The sequence below is a fragment of the Triplophysa dalaica genome, chromosome 7 (genome assembly GCF_015846415.1).
Source record: "Triplophysa dalaica isolate WHDGS20190420 chromosome 7, ASM1584641v1, whole genome shotgun sequence".
In the NCBI taxonomy this organism is placed as follows: Eukaryota; Metazoa; Chordata; class Actinopteri; order Cypriniformes; family Nemacheilidae; genus Triplophysa; species Triplophysa dalaica.
In genome coordinates this window covers 9,281,752-9,309,570 of record NC_079548.1, presented here as the reverse complement: position 1 = coordinate 9,309,570, position 27,819 = coordinate 9,281,752, and the positions used below count along the sequence as shown (strand labels likewise).

Genomic DNA, 27,819 nt, shown 5'->3' with positions numbered 1-27,819 from the left:
AAATATACACAAAAACCTCAAGTCCATGTGCCAGACTACACAACTGTGTGAGCAGCAGACAGTGATTGAGATTCGCGTCTCTGAGCTCAATTTAAAACTGAGAGACTGAATGCAGTAAAATCTGCCGTTTTACGATGAAAGGCAAAGCTATTAAATGGACGGATACCTCAGCTCCTCTGAGACACATGAAGGCTGTCTGTAAAAGGTCTAAACTAATGTGTTACTCAAAGCCTGGACTAAGTGTTTCAAGAGCCGTGCTGTTCTTGGAAATGCGTGTATTGAGTGTCAACAGCAACATTTATTCCACTGTCCTTGTGGATTGCATGCAAAACTGACTAATTTGTATCTATTATAAATTTTTGACGAATGCAATTTAATATTTCTCATATGGCACAGTTACAAAATATTAATTTGCTAAATATAATGTTTTGGTCATTTTAGGTTATTTATCATACTGTCATATATCTACCAGTTTGTGTCTTGATCTTCCTAATGTTGAAGACATTAACGAGCTGGGATAAGGGGATAATGTAGTCTACAAGATCTTGTAGATGGGACTTTATGCCGTTTTACATGCATTTTTATTGATTTTAATGTTATACAAGTTCAACACTACCTCCATACGGTGGTTCTTAAATAATTAGTAATGGAAAACTGTTTTGTAATGAGCATTAGTTGTAAACAGACTACTACAGTCCAGTAGATGGCAGTAATGCGCTATATTAGTCTGCGAGAGCAGCCGACAGACAACAGTTGCCTTCTTCCGCGTGTTTTGATCGGATTTTATTCTTGATAAAATGACAAAACTTGATTTGTTACACTCTCATTTGTTAAACCGTTTGTCTGCTGTCATTCGTGAGATTTTTGAGGAGGTGGAGACAACGGTGAAAGATTATCAAGAGGAGACTGTGCGTACAAGAGCGGAAAACGCAACGCTCAAACGGCAACTGAGGGATGTTTTGATGAGGACAGAGACACATTTTAAAGGTAAATTCTCATTTATACACAATACATGTTATATTTTGCCGGGTCAATCTCCATAGTAGATGTTGAATGAGATTTTACCCCAATCACACTATTAGAAATGATACACAAACCCACGCGATTTTGTATTTTTCGTGAATAAAGTCACCTAACGAATGTTATAAGTACTTGCAATAAAATAATACAATTTCAACATACTTTGTTAAATTGCTATTCAAACGAGAGAAAGAAAAAGTTGACTTATGATTTATTATAACATATATTCTAAGATTCACTGTGATAATATTTTGAATGGAGATTTTAAAAATAGTTTTGTACTTTTTTAATGCTTTGCAAAGACCGATTTAACTTCCAATATCCTTTATTAATAAAACAAATGGAAGTGATTTCGCAGGTCAACTGGAAGGTTACATTTGCCAGCATTGGAAATAACCAACAGGAAAAGAGTGACTTGCCTCAGTGCCCTGTAGTAGCATACAGAATCCAGTTAATGAATGCTGTCTTTTTTTGCACATACTGTAGTGCTGGAGCTAGAGAGGTTTAAAGTTTGTTAGCACAGGCCAAACAGTGGGAGCACAAGGATAAATTGTCGGTTGTCATCATGAAAAACATGATGCAATTGCAGTTCATCATGAAAAAGCAGGTAACTGACAGAGACATTTATGTTACATACAGATGGATAAATTAGGGCCATATATTTAAACTGCAGTAACTATAGTAAACTGCAGTAAAATTCTTAGATACTATCGTGTTTTTGAACTTTACTATAGTATACAGTGTTTATCCATTTACTACAAGGGCACTACAATTTTCAGGAGCAAATACTATAGTTCACTAAAGTATTTTTTGTCTGAGTGTTCAATTTAACGGGACTTCTATTTTGATGGGTCGTTGGGAAGACTCTTGTTTTTGTCCTGTGTTTTTGTTTTTGCCGATAATCAAAAAGTAAACGTTTGTTAAATAAATTCTCAGTTAATTTGTTCATATGCAGACGCAAATAAATCCTCGACCATCACTCGTGTTGCATGTTAAACTGTGCACATAATTCACTCAGACACGCAGAACAGCCAGATCACATTTAAATAACAGGATTTACGAAAGCAAAACTATGTGTATCCCGTGTTAACTTGTGACCCATGTGTTTGTTCACCTCTTATGAAATTATCGAACCCTGTTAAGCTTTGTAAAAAAATCAGTGGGTTTCAGAAAGGTGAGGTAAAGAGGAGATGCAAACATGCACCATATGTGGAAAATACAGCGTTTTTCAACCGTAAATCGTGTATACACATTACATTACATCAAAAAAAAAACAATCTTATTCGTTTTAGCCGTGTCATTTGACACCTGTAAGACCACAGAGCCGTGTCAAGCAGTTCTGCACTTTTTGGAGCTTTAAAACGTCTAAGCCCATTCACTCCCATTCTACCACTTGGAAGTAAAACGATACATGTTATTATAACATCGACTGCATTATTCTTCAAGAAGAAAGTCATATTCGGTCAGGGTTCCTTGAGGGTGTGTAAAACATGGGGACATTTTGTTTTGACTGAAATATCCCTTTAATGTTGGAATGCTGAAAATATCAGTTTTTTAGAAAATACTTTTGTTCAACATAGTAATGCTATTGTATTATAAACCCAGTAATGTGCATTATATTGAACAGTGAGCAGAGCGTATTGTTATGCCGTGGTGCCATATCATTCCTTATTCACTCTGCTTTTCTCTTTCTTCATCCAGTACAAGTCCACAACGTCTCTCAGAATATTCCTAATTCCCAAAATGAAACTGAAGACCAAGAGACCCAGAGAACAGAGAATCATGGCCTGGGTCCAGCTTCATTTAGAGATGAGAAGCCATGCATACTGGAGCTGACTCCAATCAGTAAAACAGAGTCAAATGATAGAGAGTCAGAACATCTCAAAGACAGATCCTCCACATTATCTCATTTATCTACAGGAGAACTGCTTGTTTCTCAGAGTATGGATGAGAGGCGGAATATGAATTTGCCCTGTGTAGGAGCACATTCAATTAAGATTGAGCAAGAGGACACTTTTATCACAATAACACCGCCTGCTCATGCAGGTCAATGTCAAGACTCAGATACCACACACCAGCTAAGAACAGTCTGTGACACTTCAACCACGCTGAAAAAAAAACAGCGAAAGGAACTCAATAAGAAGGATTCAGGAAAAATCCCAGATGATCATCATCGTGAGGGGCCGTATAAATGTAACAAGTGTGGTAGGCAGCTGAAGGATTTGGCAAAACTGCAGTTGCACAGAAAATTGCATGAAAGATCCTTCAGCTGTCACTGGTGTGGCAGAAACTTTTCTAAGTTTGATTATCTTCGCTTTCATATGCGCACGCACACAGGAGAGCGGCCATACCGCTGTAACTGGTGCTCAAAGACATTCACCCAGTGCGGCAACATGAGGAGACATGAGCGTACATGCCAGAGGTTTATTGAAGAAGCGACAGCAGAAAGACAGACCGCTGCTTAAATGGTGACATGGCGTGATTTGTAATTGTTGCTAGATGACTGCAGGCTTGCTTCAAGTCACCTGAAAGAACGTCTGTTTATTTTTACAGTTGATTTTTATTCCGAACTGTTGGTATATTTTGTTCAATCGGATTGTATTTTAATAGTCATGAGCTGAAGCTCACTTGTCAAACAGATTTCTGTTGATAGAAATTTGTCTTTAACCTGATTAGGAAATATAAAGATGTGCACACTAGTATGTTTCTGAATATAGTACACTTCACAGAAAGAGTTCCTTTCAAAAAACTACACAGCAAGTGTCAGATCCCCACCATCTCATTTGAAATGATGTCATGTCTTGTGTGTGTTTTAATACAAAAACAATAAACTGGTTTTGTGTTTAACCACAAACAATATAATCAGTTTTATCATATAAAATTCTTTTTAAGCTTTGTTTCGCTATTTAATTGAGTTTCTTTCAGTCACTGTGATGTTTATAGTGTCTTTTGAAGTCAATTTTATTTATATAGCGCTTTTCACAATGTGGATCGATCCAAAGCAGCTTTACAAGAGAAAATCTGAAAAACACAGAAAATGTAAAGCACAGTGCATGCTGTTTATAGAACAAGGAAGATCATTCTAGGAAATAATATCTCATAAATACATGCAGTCATTTTGCACGAATAATATGGAAAAATCTGACATTACAATGGTAATACAACGCACAGGGGATTCACGTTAACTGCTCCCTTATTATTGTATAAACAGACATATGTGATCATAATTTACCTCCCAATCTGTTATAAATTAAATGTACTGTAAAAACGTTATATATATTCTTCTAGCCGTTTTTATTTTATTTGCTAGAACGTGCTACGGATACGATGTTTTGAAAGCTACATTTGCAAATTCGTCCCTCCGATGCGGTAGGTGGCGCTCGACTGATGCCAGGCGTCTTTTGTCGCGGGTGGAAGAAAGACGAATTGTGCAGCGCATGCAGCGATTGAAGCTACAAACTTTTACTCCATTAATGCTCTCTGAGTAGAAATATACACAAAAAATGACCAAACTGCAGCTTTTGCACCGCGCTCTAAATGAGCGCATGATGGCGGCAGTGGAACAGGTCATGGAGATGGTCGGTGGCACCGTGCTGGAGTATGAAGAGGAGACGGCACGGGTGCGGAAAGAAAACGAAGTTCTGAGACGGAGGCTACAATCGATGGAGGACACAAATCGCGCGAACTGGCCAGGTACTACGACTGTGCATCAAGATCGGGGTCAGAATAGTATACCATAATAGCACATAACAGCAAGTCGATCCGTCATCGACGCACTTGTTTGGATGTCGCACGATTATTCTATTAAAACACTCTTTTGACACCGTTGTGCTCATTTAACGTTTTGGTTTGATATCCCTTAACGTGATGCAAAAGAGGAAACGTTATATGACAACGTTAAAACATCGACTGTTATGATGTTAGCCAGCTTGCAGTTGCATTAGACTACCCACATATTTCACAAATCGTAAACTGCGTCACCGCAGGGTAACGTTTATTCCTCAACATTTGTGCATTGTTAGTTTCCATGTTATGCACACAATGAGTTGAATATGTTGTGTTCGCTCCAATACGTCCAGGTGCAGGGACGCAGGGCTTCACCCTTTTTAGAGTCTAGAAAGAAACCTTGAAGAGGGATAGTTCACCACAAAATGCATATTTGTTCGTTGTGTTTCTTCACCTTCATGTCATTCCAAACCTGAATGACATTTTTCTGCAGAACATAACAATATATTTTCAAGAATGTTGGTAACCAGACAACATTGTACTTAATTGATTCTTACGGTATGGACAGAAACCCTTGATTTCTTGAAATATCTTCTTTTGTGTTCCAACATACAGGTTTTAGACCAAATGATGTCCCATTGTGTCTCTCTTAGTCTCATCATATGTCAATGTTTATTTCCTAGGCCCATATGACCCTGTCCGTCTTTCCACCCTAGATGAGTCGACTCCATCCCAGCAGGAGCAGTGTGCTGTCAGCTTTGAATTTGAACAGGAATCACAAACTGTTCTGATCAAAACCGAGTTCACTGATGACCCCCTGTATGTAAGACCTGTAAACGGTTTTGCCCCGTTGCCTCAAAGCACCGAGCAGGGATCTCCCATTGCTGGAACAAGTGCTATTAATACCTACAGCCAGACAGAAAGTGCGAAGTGGCCATCTACCCAAAGTTACATGGAACCCCTGGAGTTTGATCCAACTCCATCCACCATGTTCACGTACGGTTCAGCGCGGGGGAAAAAGCAGAGGATGTCCTTCGCTTGCCCAGATTGTGGTAAAGTCTTTGGAAGGGAACAGACGCTTATGTTTCACTCTCGGACCCATTCTGCAGCGAAGCCATATGAGTACCGCAGGCGCAAGGCATGCTTCTATGGTGACAATTTAAGAAAGAAGAAACTGCGGGGGTTCTCCCAGGTAAGCATCAACATGTTGTAAAGTTCCAAAACACTGTCGGGCTGAAACAAAGATTAAATTAGGACTTTAATATAGTAGACAAGTGAAATAGTATATCTCTAGTGCAGGCACTGTTGCTTTAGCATTTGTTGATAGGCTTTACTTTTTCAAAAGCGATGCTACAAAAACAAGTTTTTCTGTCACATACAGATATCAAGAGAAAATACAGGGGATGTTTCGGATGGCTCTGGACAGACAAACAGGAGTAGGCCGTCTGCTGAACACGAAGCTGAAGAACAGGAGTTAGACAGCGTGTCTATTAGCAGTAATCAAACCAGCAAAGTCCAAGAAAACATCGCATCCAACCCTGAGCCTCTTCAACGCAAAAAAGTTAAAAAAGGTCTCAAAAAGAAGTACAATTGCTCAATGTGTGGTGACAGATTCTCTACAAGCGAACGACTGGAGTTTCACATAAAGAGCCACGAGGTGAATGCAGAGAACTCACCTAACCCGCCTAGCAGAGAAGAAGGACAAAAGGTACCGTTAACGTTCTCTAGCATAATAAATGGTGTGTGTTTAGACATACGTATACCCAGAGTCTGAGACCATTGGTGCAAATTCTACTTTTTTAAGTTTTATTTTTATTACAGATTATAAGTGTAACAAATTGAGGGAAAAAGTTTAATTTGCATGAATATCAAATTGTTTGCACCCAAGCATGCATACACTTGAAGTGGCACGGCACATTGGAAAACCTGATAATACATCCCAGTTTGATCTGAAAATGCTCCAAAGCACTTCTTTTATGCTATACCAAAGGGTTTACACGGTGAATATAAATAGGCTTGCATTTTATTTTTAGTCACAGTTTTGCAGTTTTCTATAGCTTTGTTTTTTTTCAGGTTTCCATGAAATATATTTCCGATTTTCAAAGGGATTTTAGACTTTCAGTTCATCCTTTGACATTATGTTTTCTCCTGCCTTAAAAATTTATGTTTTTATGTTATAAAATTAAGTTGAATATAAAGCAATTTATTTATATATGTATATTTATTATATTATAATATTTTGTGGGGCAAGCACAGCCAAAGATCTCACACTGTTTTTAAGCTAGTTGTGATAAATAAAAAACCCAAAGTGTATGAAAATTTAAAACTAAGATAGAAAGCGCTGATCCCAGGATGAAGTGAACATACTAACAGCTACAGCTAATCTATGAAGAGAACGAGAAAGCAACTACTGAAGGAGATGCAGTTTAAATGGTGAGTCTGAGGACAAAAGCGACTTAAAAATGGCACATTGTACAGACAAACAAACCTGGCACTTTAATGGTCACTGTAACTATGTATATTTACTTTAGTAGTAAAGAACTTGTTATTATCATGTAGAATAGCGTTGGCAATTTTAAAATGAAAATGAAAGGAAATGGTTTGTTGCAGATGGCTCAACTCAACTCAATTTATATAGCACTTTTTACAATTTTCATTGTTACAAAGCAGCTGTACATGAGACACATTGAATACAAGTATGAATTCTAAAGATTGCGAGCATATCATTACATAGTTATAACTAGTTAGCGAGATAATGTCTATTAGGTAATAGGTAGCTAAAGAAGGGGTTGCTATTTATCTAAAATAATCATCTGAATAGATCAAGTTGTTCGTTGTTTTTAAGAAGTCCTGCGGTTGTAGTTTACAGATAAGAATTGTTAAGAAAGGTAGTCGGACTAAGTTGATTTAGACTACACATCTAATAAAGACATTCCATGTGTTATGTGACTTTTAAAGGTAGTCAGTTTTTTGATATCCGAAATAACACAACTAAGATTTGACATGAACTTTGTTTTTGTCATTGCACAGGTGGCAATATCAAGCCGTTGTTTTAGCAAAGTTTGGGACTACTACACAAAAGAAGCTGGCGGCCAAGTCGTCTGCAATGTGTGTTCAGCCAAAATTAGCCAGGGGTCCAGAGAAGTGGCTAAGAAGAATACATCTAATATGTGGTCTCATCTTAGAGTAAAACATAGGAGTGTATTTTTGGAGGCTAAAGGATATGTAAAACCAATTAATTCATGGATCAACACTGTGAACAACCATGTGGTCAAATTAGAATATTGTGAGCAAGTTAAAAGTGAGATAATACAAGATTTGAAGGTTGAACCAGGCTATGAAAATGTGTAAACATGACCCTGCCTGCTAAAGTACTTTTTTATGATTTGCACAATATATTCATTCTAGAAATCACACAGCTTTAAGTTTTTACATATTTAAAAAATTGGTTTAACCAAGTATATATATGCTGTGTATTTATTATACAGTGGTTATAATAAAACGATTTACTTGAAATTAAGTGTTCGAGTCATTTTTGTGGGATAAGGAGTAATAGATTTAGCCTAATGTATTTAAAACACTATTGTCTGTTTTAGGTATTATAAAAGGGTATACTTTTTAAATAGTCTTGTTTTGATGTATTTCACACATTTAACGTCATGTCATTACGTTAATACATTTAAATGGGATATTTTACAGCCAAAATAAAATGTCCCCATGTTTTACTAACCATCAAGGCTTCCTAATTGAATTTAACTTTCATCTTGAATCATTATGCAGTCGAAGTTATAATACCACATATCATTTTACTTCCAGGTGGTAGAATGGGAGTAAATGGGTGTTGACTTTTTAAATGTCCAAAAAGTGCATTCATCAATCAAAGAACTACTCGACACGGCTCTGTGGTCTTAATGAAGGTCTTCTGAAGCGAATCGAAGTGTTTGTTTAAGAGAAATATCCATATTGACTGCACTGTTACCGTTGATGTCTAGCTTCCATTATCTGGAAGTTCTTTCATCGAAGGATGTACTATTTGTAGCTTCAAAAAGTTGAGGCCCATTCACTCCCATTCTACTGCTTGGAAGTAAAATGATACTTGGTATTATAACTGATACGACTGCATTATTCTTCAAGAAAAATATTCAGCCTTGAGGGTGAGTAAAAGATGGGGAACATTTGTTTTGCCTGTGAAATATCCCTTTAATAAGCTTCCACATTGTTATCGTTACATAATGATTTCATATATTTGGCCAAATCTGAATTAAAGGTTATCTAATTAAAATTGCCTTGGTAATACTGGAATCTATAGCACTTTTAAGTAACCGACTGTTTTAAACCCAACACTGATTTTCACAACCAATGAACATTACATTTGAAAGTCTCTGTTAACATGTCTCTTTTGGCTTCTCTCATTGTTAAATGGACTTACATTTGTTTCAGAAGGTGGCACGAAGTCGAAAGATCTTCCCTTGTCTAAAGTGTGACAAAGTCTTCCTTCGCTTACACAATTTCAAGAACCACATGAGGATGTTACATGTGAGTGAAAAATAATTCTTGTATAAACCATTTGATGTAAATGTGTCGGACCTGCACAAACTATGTCTTTTGTCCCTGAACATCTTTCGAACGTCTTTTGATGTTTAGCATCACCTTAAATATGTGAACATTTGATTAGATTGTCGCTGTAGTTCCAAAACCCAAGAATGTCCAAATTTTCTGTTTTTCAGGGAAAGAAAGTAGACAGTACTTTTTAAATGATTAAACACAGTGTTGTCAAAGTTGACAAGCACTTTAAAATTATTTTTATTTGTTAGATATTGGCAAAAACCAGTGACAAACATAGGTTTACATGATAAAAAAAATATGAAATAGGCAGATACGAGGTGTCAGAAGGACAGCAGTGATATCTTGTAAATTTACATTTTACATTCACATTCGTGCATTTGGCAGACGCTTTTATCCATAGTGACTTACAATGCATTATATTATACATTTGTTTCGGACTATATGCAACCCGCTGGGATTGAACCCATGACCTTGGCATTGCTAGTGCCATGTTCTCACCACTGAGTAAGTCTGGATATTTGTTTTCCTTGCAGCTGTCTGAACAAGAAGAGAATGATGGTGGAAGTGCTGAAGTGCCCCAAAAAAGAACAAAAAAAATCCGCTCTTGCCCACACTGTGGTAAAGTGTATATGATGAAAGGCTGTTTGAGGACACACATTCGTACTGTTCACACTAAGAAAAAAACAAGTTCTTACTTTCAAATCATTTCCAACTTCGGTCGGACAAGGTCACAGAGGTCTTCAACCCAGGTGGGTACTTTTGTTTACACATTTGACCTTTGCATGTTAATAAACATATACAGCATCTCACAGAAGTGAGTTCACCCCTCACATTTTTGTAAATATCTTACTATATCTTTTCATGTGACAACGCTGACGAATTGACACTGTGCTACAATGTAAAGTAGTGAGTGTACAGATTGTATAACAGTGTAAACAGTGTTCTTTTGGGGTTGTTGTGATGTTGAAATACTGTCCTGCGGCCCAGTCTCCGAAGGGAGGGGATTATGCTCTTCTTCAGTATGTCACAGTACATGTTGGCATTCATGGTTCCCTCAATGAACTGTAGCTTCCCAGTGTAGGCAGCACTCACACAGCACCAGAACATGACACTCCCAACACCATGCTTGAATGAAGGCAAGACACATTTGTTTTTGTACTCCTCACCTGGTTGCCGCCACAAATACTTGCCACCATCTGAACCAAATAAGTTTATCTTGGTCTCATCAGACCACAGGACATGGTTCCAGTATTCCATGTCCTTAGTCTGCTTGTCTTCAGCAAACTGTTTGCAGGCTTTCTTGTGCATCATCTACTCCATCTTGTGCAGCACTGACAGGCTGACCCCCCACCCCTTCAACCTCTGCAGCAATGCCGGCAGCACTCGTACATCTATTTCCCCAAAGACAACTACTAGATATGATGCTGAGCATGTGCACTCAACTTCTTTGGTCGACCATGGCGAGGCCTGCTCTGGGTGGAACCTGTCCTGTTAAACTGCTGTATGGTCTTGGCCACCGTGCTGCAGCTCAGTTTCAGGGTCTTGGCAATCTTCTTATAGCCTAGGCCATCTTAATGTAGAGCAACAATTCTTTTTTTCAGATCCTCAGAGAGTTCTTTGCCATGAGGTGCCATGTTGAACTTCCAGTGAGAGCGATGACACCAAATTTAACACACCTGCTCCCCATTCACACCTGAGACCTTGTAGCACTAAAGAACCACATGACACAGGGGAGGGAAAATGGCTAATTGGGGATGTTCTCACTTTTGTTTCCAGCGGTGTAGAAATGAATGGCAGTGTGTTGAGTTATTTTGAGAGGACAAATTAACACTGTTATATAGATGCTGTACACTCACTATTTTACATTGTAGCATAGTGTCATTTCTTCATTGTTTTCACATGAAGGATATAATAAAATATTTACAAAAATGTGAGGGGTGTACTCACTTCTGTGAGTTGCTGTATGTTTGTGTATAGTAAACCACACTAATGATTAATTTATAATGATCACAGCTAGAAGCATGGAGCTTAAAATAATTTTTGATGACGTGATTAGGTCATAACATGGATTTAGTCGTTTATTTTTCATGGTTTAAACATGAACATGATTTGAATGAAAACTCTGTTTTTTTTCTTTTGCAACCGATGAAGACCGTTGATGAAGCAACATTACACGATGCTGGCACCCACGTCTGCGAAACTTGTAAAAAAGTGTATTCATCGTCGACATGGCTGAGGAAGCACACGTGCTTCAGTGATAAAGAAGAGCAGCCTGTTCTCAATAAAGAGTCAAAAACTGGTGAGAAGCAGTACAAGAAAGCAAGGGCCAATAAAAAGGTAAGCCTAAGTTGTTTCCCTAATACATCAACTTGAACGGTGAAATAAGTCTCTCGTATGTTGAAATTTGTGATGTTTTATGAAATCACATGCTGTCTTTTGATTCATATAAATGTCTAATTTTAATATCAACGTTTATTTGGTAAACAGAAATATTTTCTTAAGGTTTCATATTGTGTAGGTTTACATTTGATTTGCGTTTTGACATCAGAACATAAATGGACATGCGCACATTGAGTAAGCCACAAGAAACCAGCATTGGTGGTTACATGCAGAGTGAAATCGGGGTAATATGTAAAAAATATGGGTGTGCCTATTGGGTTTTACATACATTTTTCAAATTAATATCTGTGTCCTAAACGTCCACCAAATTACCAGAAACAGCCAGTTCCATCATTGTTAGTCTTATTGTGATGTTTTTTTAAAATGAATATTCTGAACTAGCAGCGCCAGTTCCTGAAGCCAGTTACTCCATTTTGATTGTTTTGCTTGGGTTCCCTCTTCCTCTCACCAGTATGCCTGCTTTTTGCGACCCAGGGAAATGAAGGAAACATGAAGGATAAGAGAGATTTTTAGCCTGTCAAAGTGACAAATTAAAATGATCTGTTATGTTAATCTCTGCATAAATGTAGAGCATCGCATTTTTAATGTATAAGCTCTGTAAATAAGCATTTTATGGAATTATCATCAGGTATTCGCATTCATCTTTACTCGCAGGAGTTCACAGGATCTGTTTTCTTATTAATTTCAACGTTTTCTTCTCCGTCCACCACTTCACAGAATTCTTCTTCGGTCAAGTCATTGCTCCACTTGAGAGTGCCTGAAACATCGAGAAAACCTTCAAGATATCTGGATCATGTGCCCCTGGTTTTAAAACGGGGAGGGATATTGCCTGATGTAACTTTAAATCAAGTGTCCCTGGAGAAACGACATCAACTGTATGTGAAATCAGCCGAACGTAGTGGAAAACCAAGACCAGATCGCTTTGCTGCGCTTATGTTTAAAAGTTTGATCCCGAAAGGCGTGTATCAGAATTGGATATACACGGTTAACTTCACTGGTTCCAGAGGAAAAAACGCGCTGCCTAATAACCTACGGGAAACGATTCTCAAAGCGATTGATCAGACTTTTCAAGTTCCAATGACTGGAGATGATTTCAATATGATAAAAAGACGAATAAATGAGTTTCTCACAAAGAGACGGATGAGATTTATGCGTTCACAATTGCAGTGAAGAAACCTTAAATTAGCCTGCTGCAGTAACTATAGAAATTTGAGGATTATGTCCTTTACTGATCTGTGTGCTTTCTGCTTTGTATACTTTATTAAAGCTTCATGTTTTTGGAAAGTGAAAAGCTATTTATTTGCATATTTTATTTTACATTTTAATGACCTTATCCATGCAGAGGGCTTAAAAAAGAAAAGTGAACACCAAATGCCTTACTAGGATGATACAAAAATCTTGCATTTTTTAAAAACCTTTGTATTTTAAGTGGGGAATATTTAAGTTTGGTACTTCCAAAGTGGTTATTGCTTTTTTTATATAATGGAAAGATTATCCTCTTTCACGGTTATGACCCAGCCAAGACCAGGTTTGAATATTTAATGTCGCTCTTTGTTTAAAGAATGAAATATTGCTGCCTCAGCTGATGTCTTTTCTGTGGGTCTTGCAACTATAGGATCGACTTGGACATTTTTTAAATGTTTATTCACAAAGGGCATCTGGGTATTTTCATTATATTTTAAGTACATATGGTGATACAAGGTTTCAGAAGGTCAGTAGTGATATGCTTGTCATAGCATACATTTCTGTAAGACCTTAAAGCGGCCATTCCCCGCGATCCCATTTTTCAACCTTTAGTTAGTGTGTAATGTTGCTGTAAGAGCATAAATGATATCTGCAAAATGATAAAGCTCAAAGTTCGGTGCCAAGCGATATATTGTCTTTGACAGAATTCGCATTTCAAGGACTACACAGAACGGCTGGAATTGGACTACAGCCCTCTACTTCCTGGGTACATGATGTCACCAGTCCGAGGGCTTTTAATGACCTCCGCCCAAAAGAATACACCAAAAAAGGGGCGAGGCTTTACTCAGAGAAGAGGAAGAGCCGTTGGAGTAGTGTGCGGTTATCAGAGATTGTAAACATTTGACTGGGATACGTGCTGAACTGTTTTAACTTTCATCACAGTCCTACAGCTGGTAATAAGAGTTCAGCTACACAAATTCTAAGATATCCAGAGAAGAGAGACAGCGGTGGACCATAGACTTGAAATATGTTAAATATTTAAAAAAAACACATTCAAAGCTCGAAAACAGGGCTCCGTCTGTTCAATTATTGCAAAGTTACTCTGCTTCGCATTGTGTCCGCATTCCCACCTCGGGGTGTGCATTTACTTTGGAGTAATTGAACGGGCCGTCGTCAATTATTCCTTACTGAATGCAAGGCTAGCCGTGGACTGTACCTTAAACCAGTGGTTCTCAACTCTGGCTCATGAGATCCATTTTTCTGCTGAGTTTGGTCCCAACTATGATAAAACACACCTACACAAGCTAATCCGTGTCTTTAGGAATAGATGCATTCAAACTTAGCAGAAAAATAGATCTCGTGGGCCAGAGTTGAGAACCACTGCCTTACACAATCTCTACAGTGGCGTGGTGCGACAAAAGAGAATATAAAACTTTGGAACCCAATATAATGGGTTAAATTTTGTCCATTATGGATGCGCTGTAGCATACCAAACTTATTAAGAACAGGCAGTTGTCTTGTGGGGTGTCACGTCCGATGTAGACACAGTGTTGCTTGTTTAGAAATAAAATGTACTCTTGAAGAGGTAAAAGTGCATATGTATGTAATTTTAAGAATTTTTAATTGTGTTTTTCCCCCCAATGCAGCCTTCAAGGCAGAATGCATCTGAAGAGTCCGAAGGTCCTCCCACCTGCAACAAGAAACCTAATCCCATAAATTTGTATGGGTCTGTCCTCTTTAGCCACCTTAGTCTGCAGCCCAAGGTTGTTCTGGAACCAATCATGCCAAAACGCACGTACTGGAATACATTCCCCAGTGTAGATGCCTGCAAATCAGGAAGTTACGAAAGCAGCAGCTTCAAAGTTGTTCATACCTCGTCCCCAGCTCTGGCTGATAACAAAAAAGTGAATGTTACGGAAGGACAGACTGCGGATCATTGCTCAAGACCAGCTGGATCATTGAGTCAAGACAACAAGAATAAGGTTAAAAAGATCTGCAGTGTTATTCCTGAGACAGACATTGTCTGTGTGACCGTTGGACTTCCACAGAACGACTCTCAATCCGAGTTAGTAAAACAGAAACACTATATAGTGATAGATGATGAACCAGAGACAGAACCTAGAAGAACTAAGCGTAAGGACATTTCTGGGAAAAAGTTGAAGACTGCAGTTTCAAAGTCCGCATTCCACAAAACAACCCGCAGTGTCAAAACCAAGATCAGCAATCCAAGACGACCTTCTCTTTTATCTAATCTTGTCTTTTCAGACTCCGAAGATGATATGGATTTTATGAAGGGTCCTTCCAAAAGTTCTGACAAGAAGAAAACTGCTATGTTTGGTAAAACTCATTCTAGTGAACAGCATGCAAATGACATTCAAGCAGTGATAGTAATAGACGATGAACAACAACAGACGGTGACACAAACCGGCTTAACATTGACCAGTTCCGAATTATTCCCTGATGGTGAAAATCAGTCAAAGAAACCTAGAGGAAAAAAGCGAAGGTTACAGGTCAACAAAATTAAAGATGACATGGATGAAGACCCTTCCAAAGGTTTTGATGAAAAGAAAACAGTCCCACTTGATGAAAATCCCCCCCATGTATGTCTACCAAATAACTCCCAAATTTTGAATTCTGAAGCTGAATCCTTAAAGGCTGATGATGCCACTCATATCAAAAGTATTGACAGTGTGTCACATCAAAATGATGGGGACGGCGCCGTGAGTCAGGAGGAATCATGTGAGACATCAGAGTTGATATTGGCTGGTCAAGCATCTCTCTTGAAGCACATGCGAGCTCATGATGATAAGAAGCTACTAGACGTGCAGGATATCATTGCTGATGATAAAACAAATAAGCGACCAAGTGTAAATGTTCAGGTATGCAAGTAGCATTTTTTTCCTTGTCGAAATGCAAAGAGTTATAACATCAATCTTTCAATATGTAAATATATAAACAGAGGTGTTGAAGTATCTCAAGTTAAATTAATTATTTTTTAATCCTTTTTCTCACTTGAAGATATCAGATAGGGATGATTCCGAAGAATGTAGAGTCTTAGGCAAGACCGACTCCTCTGTAAAAAATATGAAAAGTTCTGAGGATATTGAGGAAAGCTCCTACTCAACCAGCCAAAGGTCCAAAGACAGATGCACGTATGCAAAGAGCGCCAGAGAACAGAATAAAGAGCATAGTTTTTGTGAAACAGCATGTGAATCGCAACTGAGCCAGACTTTAGAATCAGATATCGGTTGTACAGTTCCTCAGGGATCATCGGTAGATCAAACAGATCACCCTCAACCTGATGGCGAATTGAGTGCTGCAAACCAACCTTGTGTTTCAAACGTTGGCTGCTCTGACACACAACAAATCGTTGCTCAACAATCTGATTGTGATACGCACAAAACTGGGTTGAGTGAGGACCTAAAACTTTCCTCAAGGCCGAAAGAAGAGGTAACATCATGTGTTGTTTCTTCTGTTTCTTCCTTCTCACAAGATCTGCAATCAAATGTTACACTCAATCCACCCATTGGTGGTGAAACACAGCAAACCTAAGTTTCAGTTGAACAAAGGGACATCTTTATTGGCTCAGGCAGCTCTGATGTGAAAACTATTACAGATAGCTGTTATACTGAACATACCCAACATTCCCAGCCTGAAAGGATTGGAAGTCCAGACCCGGACTGGAGTGGAGTGGAACTTCTCCAGATCCCAACCTAAATCCTCCTGTGCAAGACATCAAACCTGTAGATCAATTATTTTACCCTCAATCCAAAGATTATGATATCACAGAGGACTCATATTAAATGACTGTGGATGGCAGTGATGATGCTGCTAAAGCTCAACAAAACTCAGCCACATCAGTCACCGGCCACAACAAGAGAAAAAGAGACGCCGATAATGTCTGTCCAAAACAGGAGGAGACAAATAAAAGGCAACCAAGTGCACACCCTCAGGTTCATTCCTAATTTATTTTGGAGGATGATGCACTCATGTTAAATTCTGTTCATGGCTTTTTGTTATGTTGTGTTCTTTGGTACTAAAGTTGTAGGACTATCAAGCAAAAACTGATATACAGATTTATTCATATGTTAAACAATTAAAACATTAAAATGTTTATTACAGTTAATGTTTCTTTTTTGCAGTCATTGTCAGAAAAGGATGCATTATCAACTGTTGAAAAAACTCAAAAGGTCCCAAATGTCATACCAAATCCAATCGTTCAACATGCTTTACTGCCTCTAATGCAAGAAAACAAGTTTTAAAATAAAAATCTCATCTTCAAACAGTTTATCCTGATGAGTCCGAGGCAAAAGCTCTTAGCTTTGACAAGAACTCAAATGAGAGGAGGAGGTTTTTGAACCTCCTGCAAACCAGAATAATTTTTTTACACGATGCAAATGCAGTTTAAGGTAGTCAACTATACTTAAATTGATAGAAAGTTTGCAGCAGTTAGCTCATTCATTGACAATGTTCAAATAATGTCCAAATCCCATCTCCTCACAGAGTCCAGAAACAATTGATGCTAATGTTGAAGCATCAAGTCTTGGTTCAAATATAAAGAAATAGACAATCTAAATGTTGGTCCTGAAACATCAACTCATTCTTGTACAAAATAAGTCAGTTCTGCTCTAAATTCATTGAGTTCACCCAAAGAAATCATGGAAATATTGAAGTCAGTCAATCGACAGCAAAGTGTAAAAGTGATGTTTGTGTGGATCAGGAATATTCCATCAATTGGTTCCTTCCCTGATGCCACTGGCATATTCCAAGATTACAATACCAGGATTCATTAGGCCTCAAATTGTGAAAGAGCGATTCAGGGAGTATTAGATTATAAAATAATTAGTAATATTATTTTCACACATGGATTGGCCACCACAGAGTCCGTACCTTAACCCCATTGAGAATCTATGGGATGTGCTGGAGAAGACTTCAGCTGTCTTACTTTCCCATCATCAAAACAAGATCTTGGCAAAATATTAATGCAACAATGACATTTAGGACATTGCAGAAGCTTATCGACACCATTCCACAGCGAGCGCGTACTTTAATTAAAGCTAAAGGTGGTCCAATGAAATATTAGTGTGCAACATTTTTTGAGGACAGGCAGTGTATATTTCTTTGTTCTGATGAACATGAATGAAGATATTTTTAGAAGAATGTAGGACAGCAAACAGTTCTTGGAACACTTTTGACCACCATTTAACTTTTTTCCTACTATGGAATTTAATGAGGTCCAACTGTTTGGAGACAAGCATTCATCAAAATATCGTTCTCTGTGTTCAACCAAACAAAGACACTTACACAGATGTGAAACGAACGACTAAATTCATGACAGGATTTTCCTTTTTGGGTGAACTATATCTTTAACTTTTTTTTTCTACTACTGCTCTTGTTTCTGCAAAACTAATATGGTAGTCTCGTATTAAAAAATTGTCTATGTATAAAAGCTGTATGCATTAAAATTACAATGTAAATGAACAGATCTAACAGGTTTTAAAAACTAATATGGAAAGTGTTTTGCCAGACTCAAAGGTATATATGCCTGTCAGCACTGCAAGGCAACATTCTGCAGGCAGTACACCCTGCGGATACATGAATACACCCACACTGGTAAGTGTGCAAAACGGTGCGTCTGGTATGAAAATGTTAAAGATGACTGCTATGTCTAACCATTTCTAACCTTTTCCCCTTTTAATCACATGTGTACAACATCCATATTCTTAAGTGAGAGGACGTTCTGGTGTTATCAGTGTAATGTGGGCTTAAGAAGTATCGCCTTTTAGATCATACATTAAAATACCATGGTGAGTGAATTTACACTTGAGGCATTTTTGCTAGTTATTATTATTTTTTTAAGCTGAATCAAGCTGTTCAAGCTGTTGCTCAGGTGCTCAATCGAGCACAGACTAAAGGAAAAGCCTAGAGAGAAGGGTCCATGGTGAAAACACGACAACGATAGATGAAACTAGACAAAACATAATAAGACTTGTTTTCTTAAAATATATAATGTTAGATATAATATTTAATTAAGTTAATTATAATTAACATTCACTTGTGTCAATACAGAGAGTGGAGAGTCCTGGGCCCGGTTGCATAAAGCACCTTAAGAGTAATTTTCCCTTAAGAATGCCCTTAAATATAACTTAAGTTTTGCTTGAGTTATACTCCTATTGTCTTTGGTGAAGGGAAATCACCCCTGAAGTGTAACACTTTAAACTTAAGGTGCTTTATGCAACTTATCAGATCATGTAAAAACAGAAGATGACACTGCATCCACAAGTCAAGGTAAAGTAATTTAAATAAATCTCATATTTTTTTCCTTCTACTTTCTTAAAAGAACAGTTTCATCAAAAGAATCTATAAATTTACTCATACTCATGTTGTTTCAAATCTGTATACATTCTTTGTTCTAATAAACACAGAGAACGATGTTTGGGAGAATCCTTTTAACTAAACAGTCCTCGGCCACTATTGACTACCATAATAGAAAAAACTGCTTTATACATTTCTTTGTTCTGTTAAACTCAAAAGAAGATATTTTGAAGAATGTAGGACAGCAAACAACTCTGGGGCACTTTTGACTGCCACTGTTATTTTTTCTACTATGGGTGTTAACGTTGGCCAATAATGGTTCAATTACAAGCATTCTTCTGTATAATGTATACTGATGCTGTTTTACAGCTGGAATACATTACAAGACTTTTAAAATCTGTACAGATTTACACATCATACACTTGCAGACTTTTTTAAAGTTTCAGATTGAAACACACTAATTGATCAAATCTGCTGATCAAATCAGTTCCATTCAGAAGAAGCACATTCTCTTTTGCAGCTGAAATGACACAGATTTGACACCGTAAACTAATGTGGTTATGTATTGTAGTCTTGTTTTAATCTAGGGATGTAACAAAATGAAAATCTCACTGTGCGATAATACCTTCGGGTATGAGTAGTATGAGGGTCAAATGACCTAATATCCCTTTGATCAAATAAAATATTTGCACCAGATGGACCTTGGCAAAGGTAACATCTATAATTTTTTCGAACATTCTCTTTGTTAGGCCTGGAAGACCTATCTTTTTATACAGTCATGTGGCCACGATAATATTTCATTTCACCACTGCGATAACATGATATTGATAATATTGGTTCATCCATAAAAACAGTTATAAAATCTGTTAATCTAAATGATTTTTTTATAAAAAATGTTTACAATCATGTTATGCTTTTTTATGGAATGATTTTTTTATCCTACTGTGTAAATCCTGTTTATAATTGAGAATCTGAAATAATGTAATTTAAGGGTGTATTTTTATGCAGAAGATCTTTAAAGTACCAAAATGATGTGTGCTACATTTATGTGTGTATTATCTATATTAGGGAGCGTAATGATTTCTTTGGCATTTTATTAGAAACTGTACTTCCCCTCCCGTCCAAAAGATGGCGCTATGCGTCCTTTACTTACATCAACATTTTTCGTAGTGGTCGCGTGTTTTTATGTTTGAAGGAGGGAACTTTAATAAATTCGTACTGGTCCTGTTTTTATATTCATCGGAAAAAAGTACAGCGATTCTTATTAAGTAATAAAATGACTAAACTGGATCGTTTGAACACTTTTATGACGGAGCGCCTAATGGAGGCGGTGAAGGAGATCATCCTCACAGTCGGCAGGACTGTACGGGAGTATGAAGAGGAAACCGAGCGAATCCGAACCGAAAACGAACGGCTAAAAGAAATGTTACGGGCTACAGGATGCTTCCCTGAACAAACAAACGCAGGTATGGTTGTTTTAAAGCTGACGAAGTGACATTAAACTTCGCGCAATGTGTCTTCAGTGATGCATGTTTTGTTGCGTAATGCTTAAAATAGGTCAGTAACTTATGTTTGGGCTCTGAAAATGTATTTTTTATTAACGTTTATAAGATGACCAAATTGCCTTGAGTTTGTTTTCGTTTCGTGGTCTGAATGTGATTTGATTGGTTTACTAGTAGTCACGAGATAATACCTTTTTGTAGTGTTTTGTAAATATCTGTTGTTTGTTGAACTGTCATGTATTGCATGTACATATACTTTATTTCTAACTTTCTTTGTCCAGTACCAACATTTTTACCGTTTTATGCTATTTTTAAGCTCTTCAGTCCTGTCAGCCTGTTTCTCCTGCACAGCCTAGACCGATTCCCAGCCAGAAAGAAGAACTTGAATATCTTGAAAAGATCCATCAAAACCAGTGGCAGACACATCTCGAACAACAAATAAAATCAGAAGAGCCTGCATGCTCCGTCAACGCTTACCAAGAATCTGCAGCTTTGCCATTGATAGTTGACAACAAGGACCCGTATGCATCTGACACAAATCCTGCTGATGATGATGAAATTACAGACTTTCCCAAAAAGATTAAAGTTGAAATAAACAGCTTGTGTTCAGGCGACGATATAAGAAACACTGAGGATGCATATCAGAGTTGGTCACCGCATAGTCCAGACCTCCCTTTAGGGACGGCGGACTTCCACAGATCACAGCACCCAAGTCAACCCACACACACTACCAATGAAACTCCTGCCACTTTATCCCAGCATAGCAGTTTATCGGATGGTGCTCATCACTTGCCCTATCACAACATATTATGTACCAACAGTTCCAAATGTAACAGTAAATGCTGTGAAATGCAAAAAAGGACAATAGCCAAATCTAGCCCTGTATGGAAGTATTTTTCGCTCAAACAGGGCGATTGTAGCAAAGCAGTTTGCCTTATGTGTAAAGCTGTTATATCACGTGGCCGCAAAGAGTACACCACTTCAGCTCTTTTAAAACACCTTCGGATGAAACATGGTAAATGTTAGCATCATTTGTTATTTGAATGTTAAGTATGTGTGTGCTGTATTAAATTCAGAGGGAAGTCAGGAACATTCACTTTGTGTTATTTCTGCAGGAAATGCACTTGCGTCACATTTTCAAGATAAGCTATGTGGCAATGTATTGGAGTGCTTAGCCTCATTACAGGGTTAGCATTACATATTTAGAATGATGGTTTAATTCAATGCAGTTGTATTTCTATTGTTCCTATCACAATGTGCATTGTTCCAAAGCAACTTAACAGGAGAAAATTAAAACACAGAACAGGTAAACGATGTTTCCGGAATTGAAATGTACCGAACCTTTAACCTAATCTAATAAAAGCAGTCTACCTGTAAGCAAGCCAACACGGCCCTGTGGTGAGAAACCTAAACTGCAAAGATAAATAAACGGAGAGTAAAAACCTTGGGAGAAACAAGTCTCAGTCGGGAGGGCCAGGTCTACTCTTGACATGTCACAGCTGCATTCAGTGACCTAAACGTTTCTGAGTAAATGTTTGTGAATAAGTGGGAGAGCTTATTAGTTGCGATTTAGGAAATTAATTTGTTGAAACTTTAGGTCTAATGTTGTCTCATTTTGTGACCAATAACAAAACAACAGGAATTTTATAAGCAGGGAAAATTGTAATGGCATAATGTAACTGAGTGCAGCTATAACTTCAAACTGCTGTCATGTGATGGAAGTTTAGCATTAAATACTTAGTATTGTAAGTACTGTTTAGCATTAATGTGACAACAAGTAGTCCGTCTTTGCTCATGGTTGGTGATGGAATTGCCTGACCTGGAATGGTCAGTCAGTCCACAGGCTCTCGCAGGAGGATGGCACTGGAGCTGGTTTAACATTTAATCTTATGGTATTTTGCCATAATGTAGCAATTTGTCTAGGATTGAACAGATGGGATGCATTGCCGGAAGCCACATCACCCTGTAACCCAAGACTTATTGCCCACTGGAGCTAAGCACAATTGAGCCCGGTCAGTACCTGGATATCCTTTGAATAAAAGTAGGGGTGTTACCCTGTCATCCTGGCCAAATTAGCCAATTCGCCTCTATACATCATGGCCTCGTAATCATCCACATATGCACAAGTTGGCTTTGTAACTCGGTCTCCTCTCCACCATTTAGCTGGTGTGTGGTGGACATTCTGGCGCTATATGGCTGCCCTCATATCATCCAGACAGAAGCTGCACATTAGTGGTGATTCCCCCCTTCCATGTAAAGGGTTTACGCTACCCAGAAAAGCGCTATATAATTGTAATTATTATTGAAATAAGTTATGCACAAACATTGACCAAATGCCACACTAACCGCTTTGAATCAAAATCAGAGGTTTTGTGTTTTTCTTATTCAATACAGAATTGTTATATTATTATAGTTTTATTCCAGTTTAATATTTTAGCTTTTATTTTTTTATTTAATTTTAGCCATTTGATTTGTCATTTCATTATTTATTTGTTTTGTTGCTAAGAAACATTTATTTTAGTTTATTCTTTTATTTGCGGCTAATAATTATTAGATTAAATTAGATTAGATTCAACTTTATTGTCATTACACATATACAAGTACAGTGTAACGAAATGTAGTTTAGGTCTAACCAGAAGTGCAATTAGCAAGTGCAGGATATACAGTGTGAATAAATACAGAATACAATATTAGGAAAATACTATACAATGGGCATGTACTATGAAAATATGACAGTCGGTATGTACTATGAACAATATAAACAGAAGGCTATATACTGTGAACATTAATGTACAGGTGGTTATGAACAGATAACAATAAAGACTATACAATAGTGCAAGTGACTTGAGTGTGCATTAGTTACAGACATTAGCTATTAAAGTTACAGTGCAGTAGATGAGTTGATGCGGTTATTAAAGGTACGGTGCAGTACATGAGTTAATGCAGTTATTGAAGTTATAGTGCAATACATGAGTAGATGCAGTTATACATTTACAGTGCAGTAGATGAGTTAGTGCAGTTATTGAAGTTACAGTGCAGTAGATGAGTTAATGCAGTTATTGAAGTTACAGTGCAGTAGATGCGTTAATGCGGTTATTGAAGTTATAGTGCAATAGATGAGTAGATGCAGTTATTGAAGTTATAGTGCAATAGATGAGTAGATGCAGTTATTGAAGTTATAGTGCAATAGATGAGTAGATGCAGTTATTGAAGTTATAGTGCAATAGATGAGTAGATGCAGTTATTGAAGTTATAGTGCAATAGATGAGTAGATGCAGTTAGTTATGCAATAGATGCAGTAATGCAATAGATGAGTTACAGTGCAGTAGAGAAGTTGGTGCAGTTATTGAAGTTACAGTGCAGTAGATGAGGTAATGCAGTTATGAAAGTTACAGTGCAGTAGATGAGGTAATGCAGTTATGAGAGTAGTCCATTAGTGCAAATGAGCATTCAGTGTAATATTCCTGGTGTGCAAGTGAGCAGTATAGAGTGCAAATGATGCTATGTGTGTGTAAACAGTACGATAGAGCAGATACATGAAGTACTGATGTCTACAGTTCAATCAATGTAATTATAGTGCTTTAACTTTTTGAAAATAACATTTAGGGCAACGTTTTATTTGATTTCAATAAACATAAATATTTTAAACTACAATAATCTTGACTCATTTTACAAAATGGTTTTAAGTGAAATTGCCATGTTCTGTGTATAAGAGATCAACTCTTGTTGTTGTACATTTATATAATTAAAGTACACCCTAAACCAGTTGACCGGACAAATAAAAAACATATTGTAAACTATAATTTCCTCAAAATATCTAAGGTTATTCACGTTCTTCATTGAAAAAAGGGTTGAAGTTGCAAAAAAGTCAAAAACCGAATCCTGCGCCGTCAGTGGTAAACAAAAGGCCTTTACTTACTACTCCACACCTTGGGGAGGCGCAGAATCACGGCAGTTGTACGGTGTTCTGTAGTTATAAAGGAACGCGTACGTGGTCATATGACCAAGCAGGCGTGTTTTCATTTCCCCCAACGTTACGCCGAAAATAATAAACACGCTTTCTTCCGTACAAGTAACGTTAAGTAACAAAATGACAAAGCTTCAGATCATAAACACGTTTCTGACGGAACGCTTGATGGCGGCGCTGAATGAAATCATGGACATGATTGGCGGGACTGTCCTGCAGTATGAGACCGAGCTCGAGAGCATACAGAAAGACAACGAGTACCTCAGACGAAGACTCCACGAGATTGAGAAACAATTCGAGCCCAACGGTATACTATCACTTCCTAAAACTTTATGTATTCAGTCGTTGAACAAGATAAGATGCTCCAGCGTTGTCATAACAATGACGTCAAAGCTTCAACGCTGCTGTTTACATTATTCTTTAAAAAGGTAGTTATTTGTTTGTTTAGCGTTGTAGGTCAACTTACAACTTTCTCATTACTTTCCTTTTATGATAATTGTTTTGTATTCAAAACTATGAAGCAAGACAAATTGTTGTGACAAAAGCATTCTCCTGATAGGCTACTGTATGTTTATCTTACCTTGAGTAGTTTTTGTTGGAGTAATTGTATCTTCTGCATCTTTTACAGATGCGGGAACCCCCGCCCCTGAACCAGCATCTCTACCCCAGCACCTGAAGTGGAGGTCTAGCTTTGAAACCGAGCCCACAGAAATCTATCAGGACCAGGTACTCACTGACCAGCTCACCAGTACAAAAGTGGAAGAGTTCTCAAGTCAGCCCCTTTTGGTGAATGAAGCCCATTTATCTTCATCTCCAATAAGAAGCACACTCACTGCAGCAACAGATGAGAATTTGCAAACAAGCACATTTCCATGTGACATAAAAACAGAGCCTTTGGAGAATTTTGATTCACAGTTCACTAACGTTAACACATCAACCCACAGTCCGCCACCTCATTGCACTGCTCAGGTGTCAGCCGCTACTGATGACCACATGTCCGATTTTAATATTTTCAGCTTATCGAATTCTACAGTGGATCTAGAATCACATAACTGTGTGAACAATTGCCGTATAAACACATTAAATCCTAGAACTTTACAAATGTCCATCAACCCCAGTGTGTTGAAGACCTCCTGCCCAGAAACAGACTTCAACTCCACCACTTCTTATAAAAACACTGACTTAGGATCACCCAAAATCAGGATTCACGATGCAAGCACCAATGGTCATCTTACTGTCGCTGTCAATCCTCCACGTCACATCACACCATTCGGTAGAGAATCCAGGCTGGGACAGGGTAAAGGACGAGGCAAATGTCAGGGGAAGCATGTGTGCTCCCAATGCGGAAAACTGTTCCCTCATCATTCACGGCTGAAGGTGCACATGCGCATTCACACAGGGGAAAAGCCGTATGCCTGTGCCCAGTGTGGAAAACGTTTCAACAATGACGGAACTTTGAGGAACCACAGACGTGTGCATCTGCAGTTGCGTCTCTATGACTGTCCGGTGTGCTCGCGCAGCTTTAAGGATGCGTACACACGTCGGAATCACATGCGTTTGCACGAAAGGTCTCATCAGGCGACCTAAACTATCGGGACTTAACGGGACTTAAACTATAAATTTAGGGATGGTTTTCTCATCGTTATCAATGTATTGATCACACTATTTTGGATGGATACAGTTGTGTTAAGTTATTTTAAGCGGTACAATTGTTTTCCTGCTCCCAACATTAAATGTTAATTTGACATGAATAAGAAGTAAGGGGGGCTTGCCTTTTTCAACAAGAGACTCTTTCTTTTTATCAATACAGCGTTTGATGGTGTTTTTAAAACAGTTTTGATGTCATGTTGTTTGCACTGCCATCAGACTAATAGGATGTCGCTAACAATAAAAGAAATCATTACCAGCTACACAATGCTGCTTTTCTGCTGCATTGTAATGTATCGTCCAGATTACAATAGTATTATAAAGTCTTTTGGCTTGATGTTGATACTCACTAGGCATTTTTTGCATATCCTTATAATTCTTAAAGTGATAGTTTACCCCCCAATTTTTTTTTTATCATCATTTATTCACAAAGTTATTCAAAATCTGTATTTGACTCTTTCTTTTGTCCAACAGAAAATAAGATATTTTGAGAAATGTCGTTTTGTGTCCATACAATGGAAGTGGGGCAATGTTGCTTGGTTACCAACATTCTTCAAAATATCTTCTTTTGTGTTCTGCAGAAAAAAGAAAGTTATGCAGGTTCGAAATGACACGATGGTGTGTAAATAATGTTTAAACAAGAGATTGTGTAGTGATAGACAAAAAAATAGCTGTTACAGGTACTACATTTGACATTTTATGCATTTGGCAGACGCTTTTATCCAAAGCGACTTACATTGCATTAACCTATACATTTATACTTGGGTATGTGCAATCCCCTGAGATCGAACCCACAACCTTGCGTTGTTAGCGCAATGCTCTTACCACTGAGTTACAGGAAAGATAGGAAATACACAAGTTTATAATTTATCTCATCGTTACCTGAACATTTCATACAGGGCTTGAACTAAACTGCATTAAGAGCAAGTTCCCACTGGGTGGCATGGTTGAGCCTTTTTCGAATGCAAGAATAAAGGAAACATCAAGTTTCCTTATTTTGAAGGCTGCGTCCTCCGAAGGTTGCGTTTGTTGGCCGCCGTCATCGAGGTTGTAGAAAAAAATGAAACGACAATTATTGTCTTAAGATAATTCAATGTTCATTTTATAATATTTTTTAACTGAAATGATACTACATCAATGACGTATGCGGTCTACAAATGCGACCTCCTCAGGACGCAGCCTTCGAATTGAGACTTTGAGTAATTTAAACCAGTCTAAACTCATGGAACTTGATATATTTGTGTGAAGTGTGTAGTGTTTTTCTAATTACGAACACTAACTATTCGAGAAGCATGATGAAGAACCAGAGAAGCAGAGCTCCTCACAGGTTTGGAATCTTTGTTTCAGAGTGTCTTACTACTATAAATCTGCACAAAATCAAAGCTGCTTAACAATGGATGAATCACAGCAGGAACGAAAGCGCAGCAAATGAGATCATTTAGGTGGAGTGCTTATATGTTGCTAGTTTGCAGCGATAGATGTTCTGCTTGC

General features: G+C 37.8%; 4 protein-coding genes across 8 annotated transcripts; all 4 read left to right on the top strand.

Moving 5' to 3' along the window:
- Positions 1 to 744: 744 nt before the first annotated feature.
- zgc:66443 (uncharacterized protein LOC406856 homolog) lies at positions 745 to 3,891 on the top strand. Its single transcript, XM_056751905.1, has 2 exons — positions 745 to 987; positions 2,722 to 3,891. Exons 1-2 carry the CDS (start codon positions 798 to 800, stop codon positions 3,483 to 3,485), a joined length of 954 nt encoding a protein of 317 aa, XP_056607883.1. The 5' UTR covers positions 745 to 797; the 3' UTR covers positions 3,486 to 3,891.
- A 540-nt stretch (positions 3,892 to 4,431) lies between these two features.
- zgc:66474 (uncharacterized protein LOC327500 homolog) lies at positions 4,432 to 17,018 on the top strand. Of its 5 annotated transcripts, none has more exons than XM_056751854.1 (8): positions 4,432 to 4,713; positions 5,463 to 5,938; positions 6,128 to 6,454; positions 9,187 to 9,282; positions 9,846 to 10,061; positions 11,464 to 11,649; positions 14,544 to 15,776; positions 15,916 to 17,018. In XM_056751854.1, exons 1-8 carry the CDS (start codon positions 4,524 to 4,526, stop codon positions 16,447 to 16,449), a joined length of 3,258 nt encoding a protein of 1,085 aa, XP_056607832.1. In that variant the 5' UTR covers positions 4,432 to 4,523; the 3' UTR covers positions 16,450 to 17,018. The 5 variants fall into 5 exon arrangements, with proteins under 5 accessions (XP_056607832.1, XP_056607830.1, XP_056607831.1 ...); XM_056751852.1 differs by having other exon boundaries at positions 5,430 to 5,938; XM_056751853.1 differs by having other exon boundaries at positions 4,432 to 4,740.
- A 3,357-nt stretch (positions 17,019 to 20,375) lies between these two features.
- si:dkey-93n13.2 (uncharacterized) lies at positions 20,376 to 21,800 on the top strand. The gene is made up of 2 exons (XM_056751910.1): positions 20,376 to 20,678; positions 21,031 to 21,800. Exons 1-2 carry the CDS (start codon positions 20,489 to 20,491, stop codon positions 21,738 to 21,740), a joined length of 900 nt encoding a protein of 299 aa, XP_056607888.1. The 5' UTR covers positions 20,376 to 20,488; the 3' UTR covers positions 21,741 to 21,800.
- A 2,891-nt stretch (positions 21,801 to 24,691) lies between these two features.
- On the top strand, positions 24,692 to 26,581 carry LOC130425594 (zinc finger protein 62). The gene is made up of 2 exons (XM_056751886.1): positions 24,692 to 24,988; positions 25,310 to 26,581. The coding sequence occupies exons 1-2, from the start codon at positions 24,805 to 24,807 to the stop codon at positions 26,266 to 26,268; spliced, it is 1,143 nt and encodes a 380-aa protein (XP_056607864.1). The 5' UTR covers positions 24,692 to 24,804; the 3' UTR covers positions 26,269 to 26,581.
- Positions 26,582 to 27,819: the final 1,238 nt, after the last annotated feature.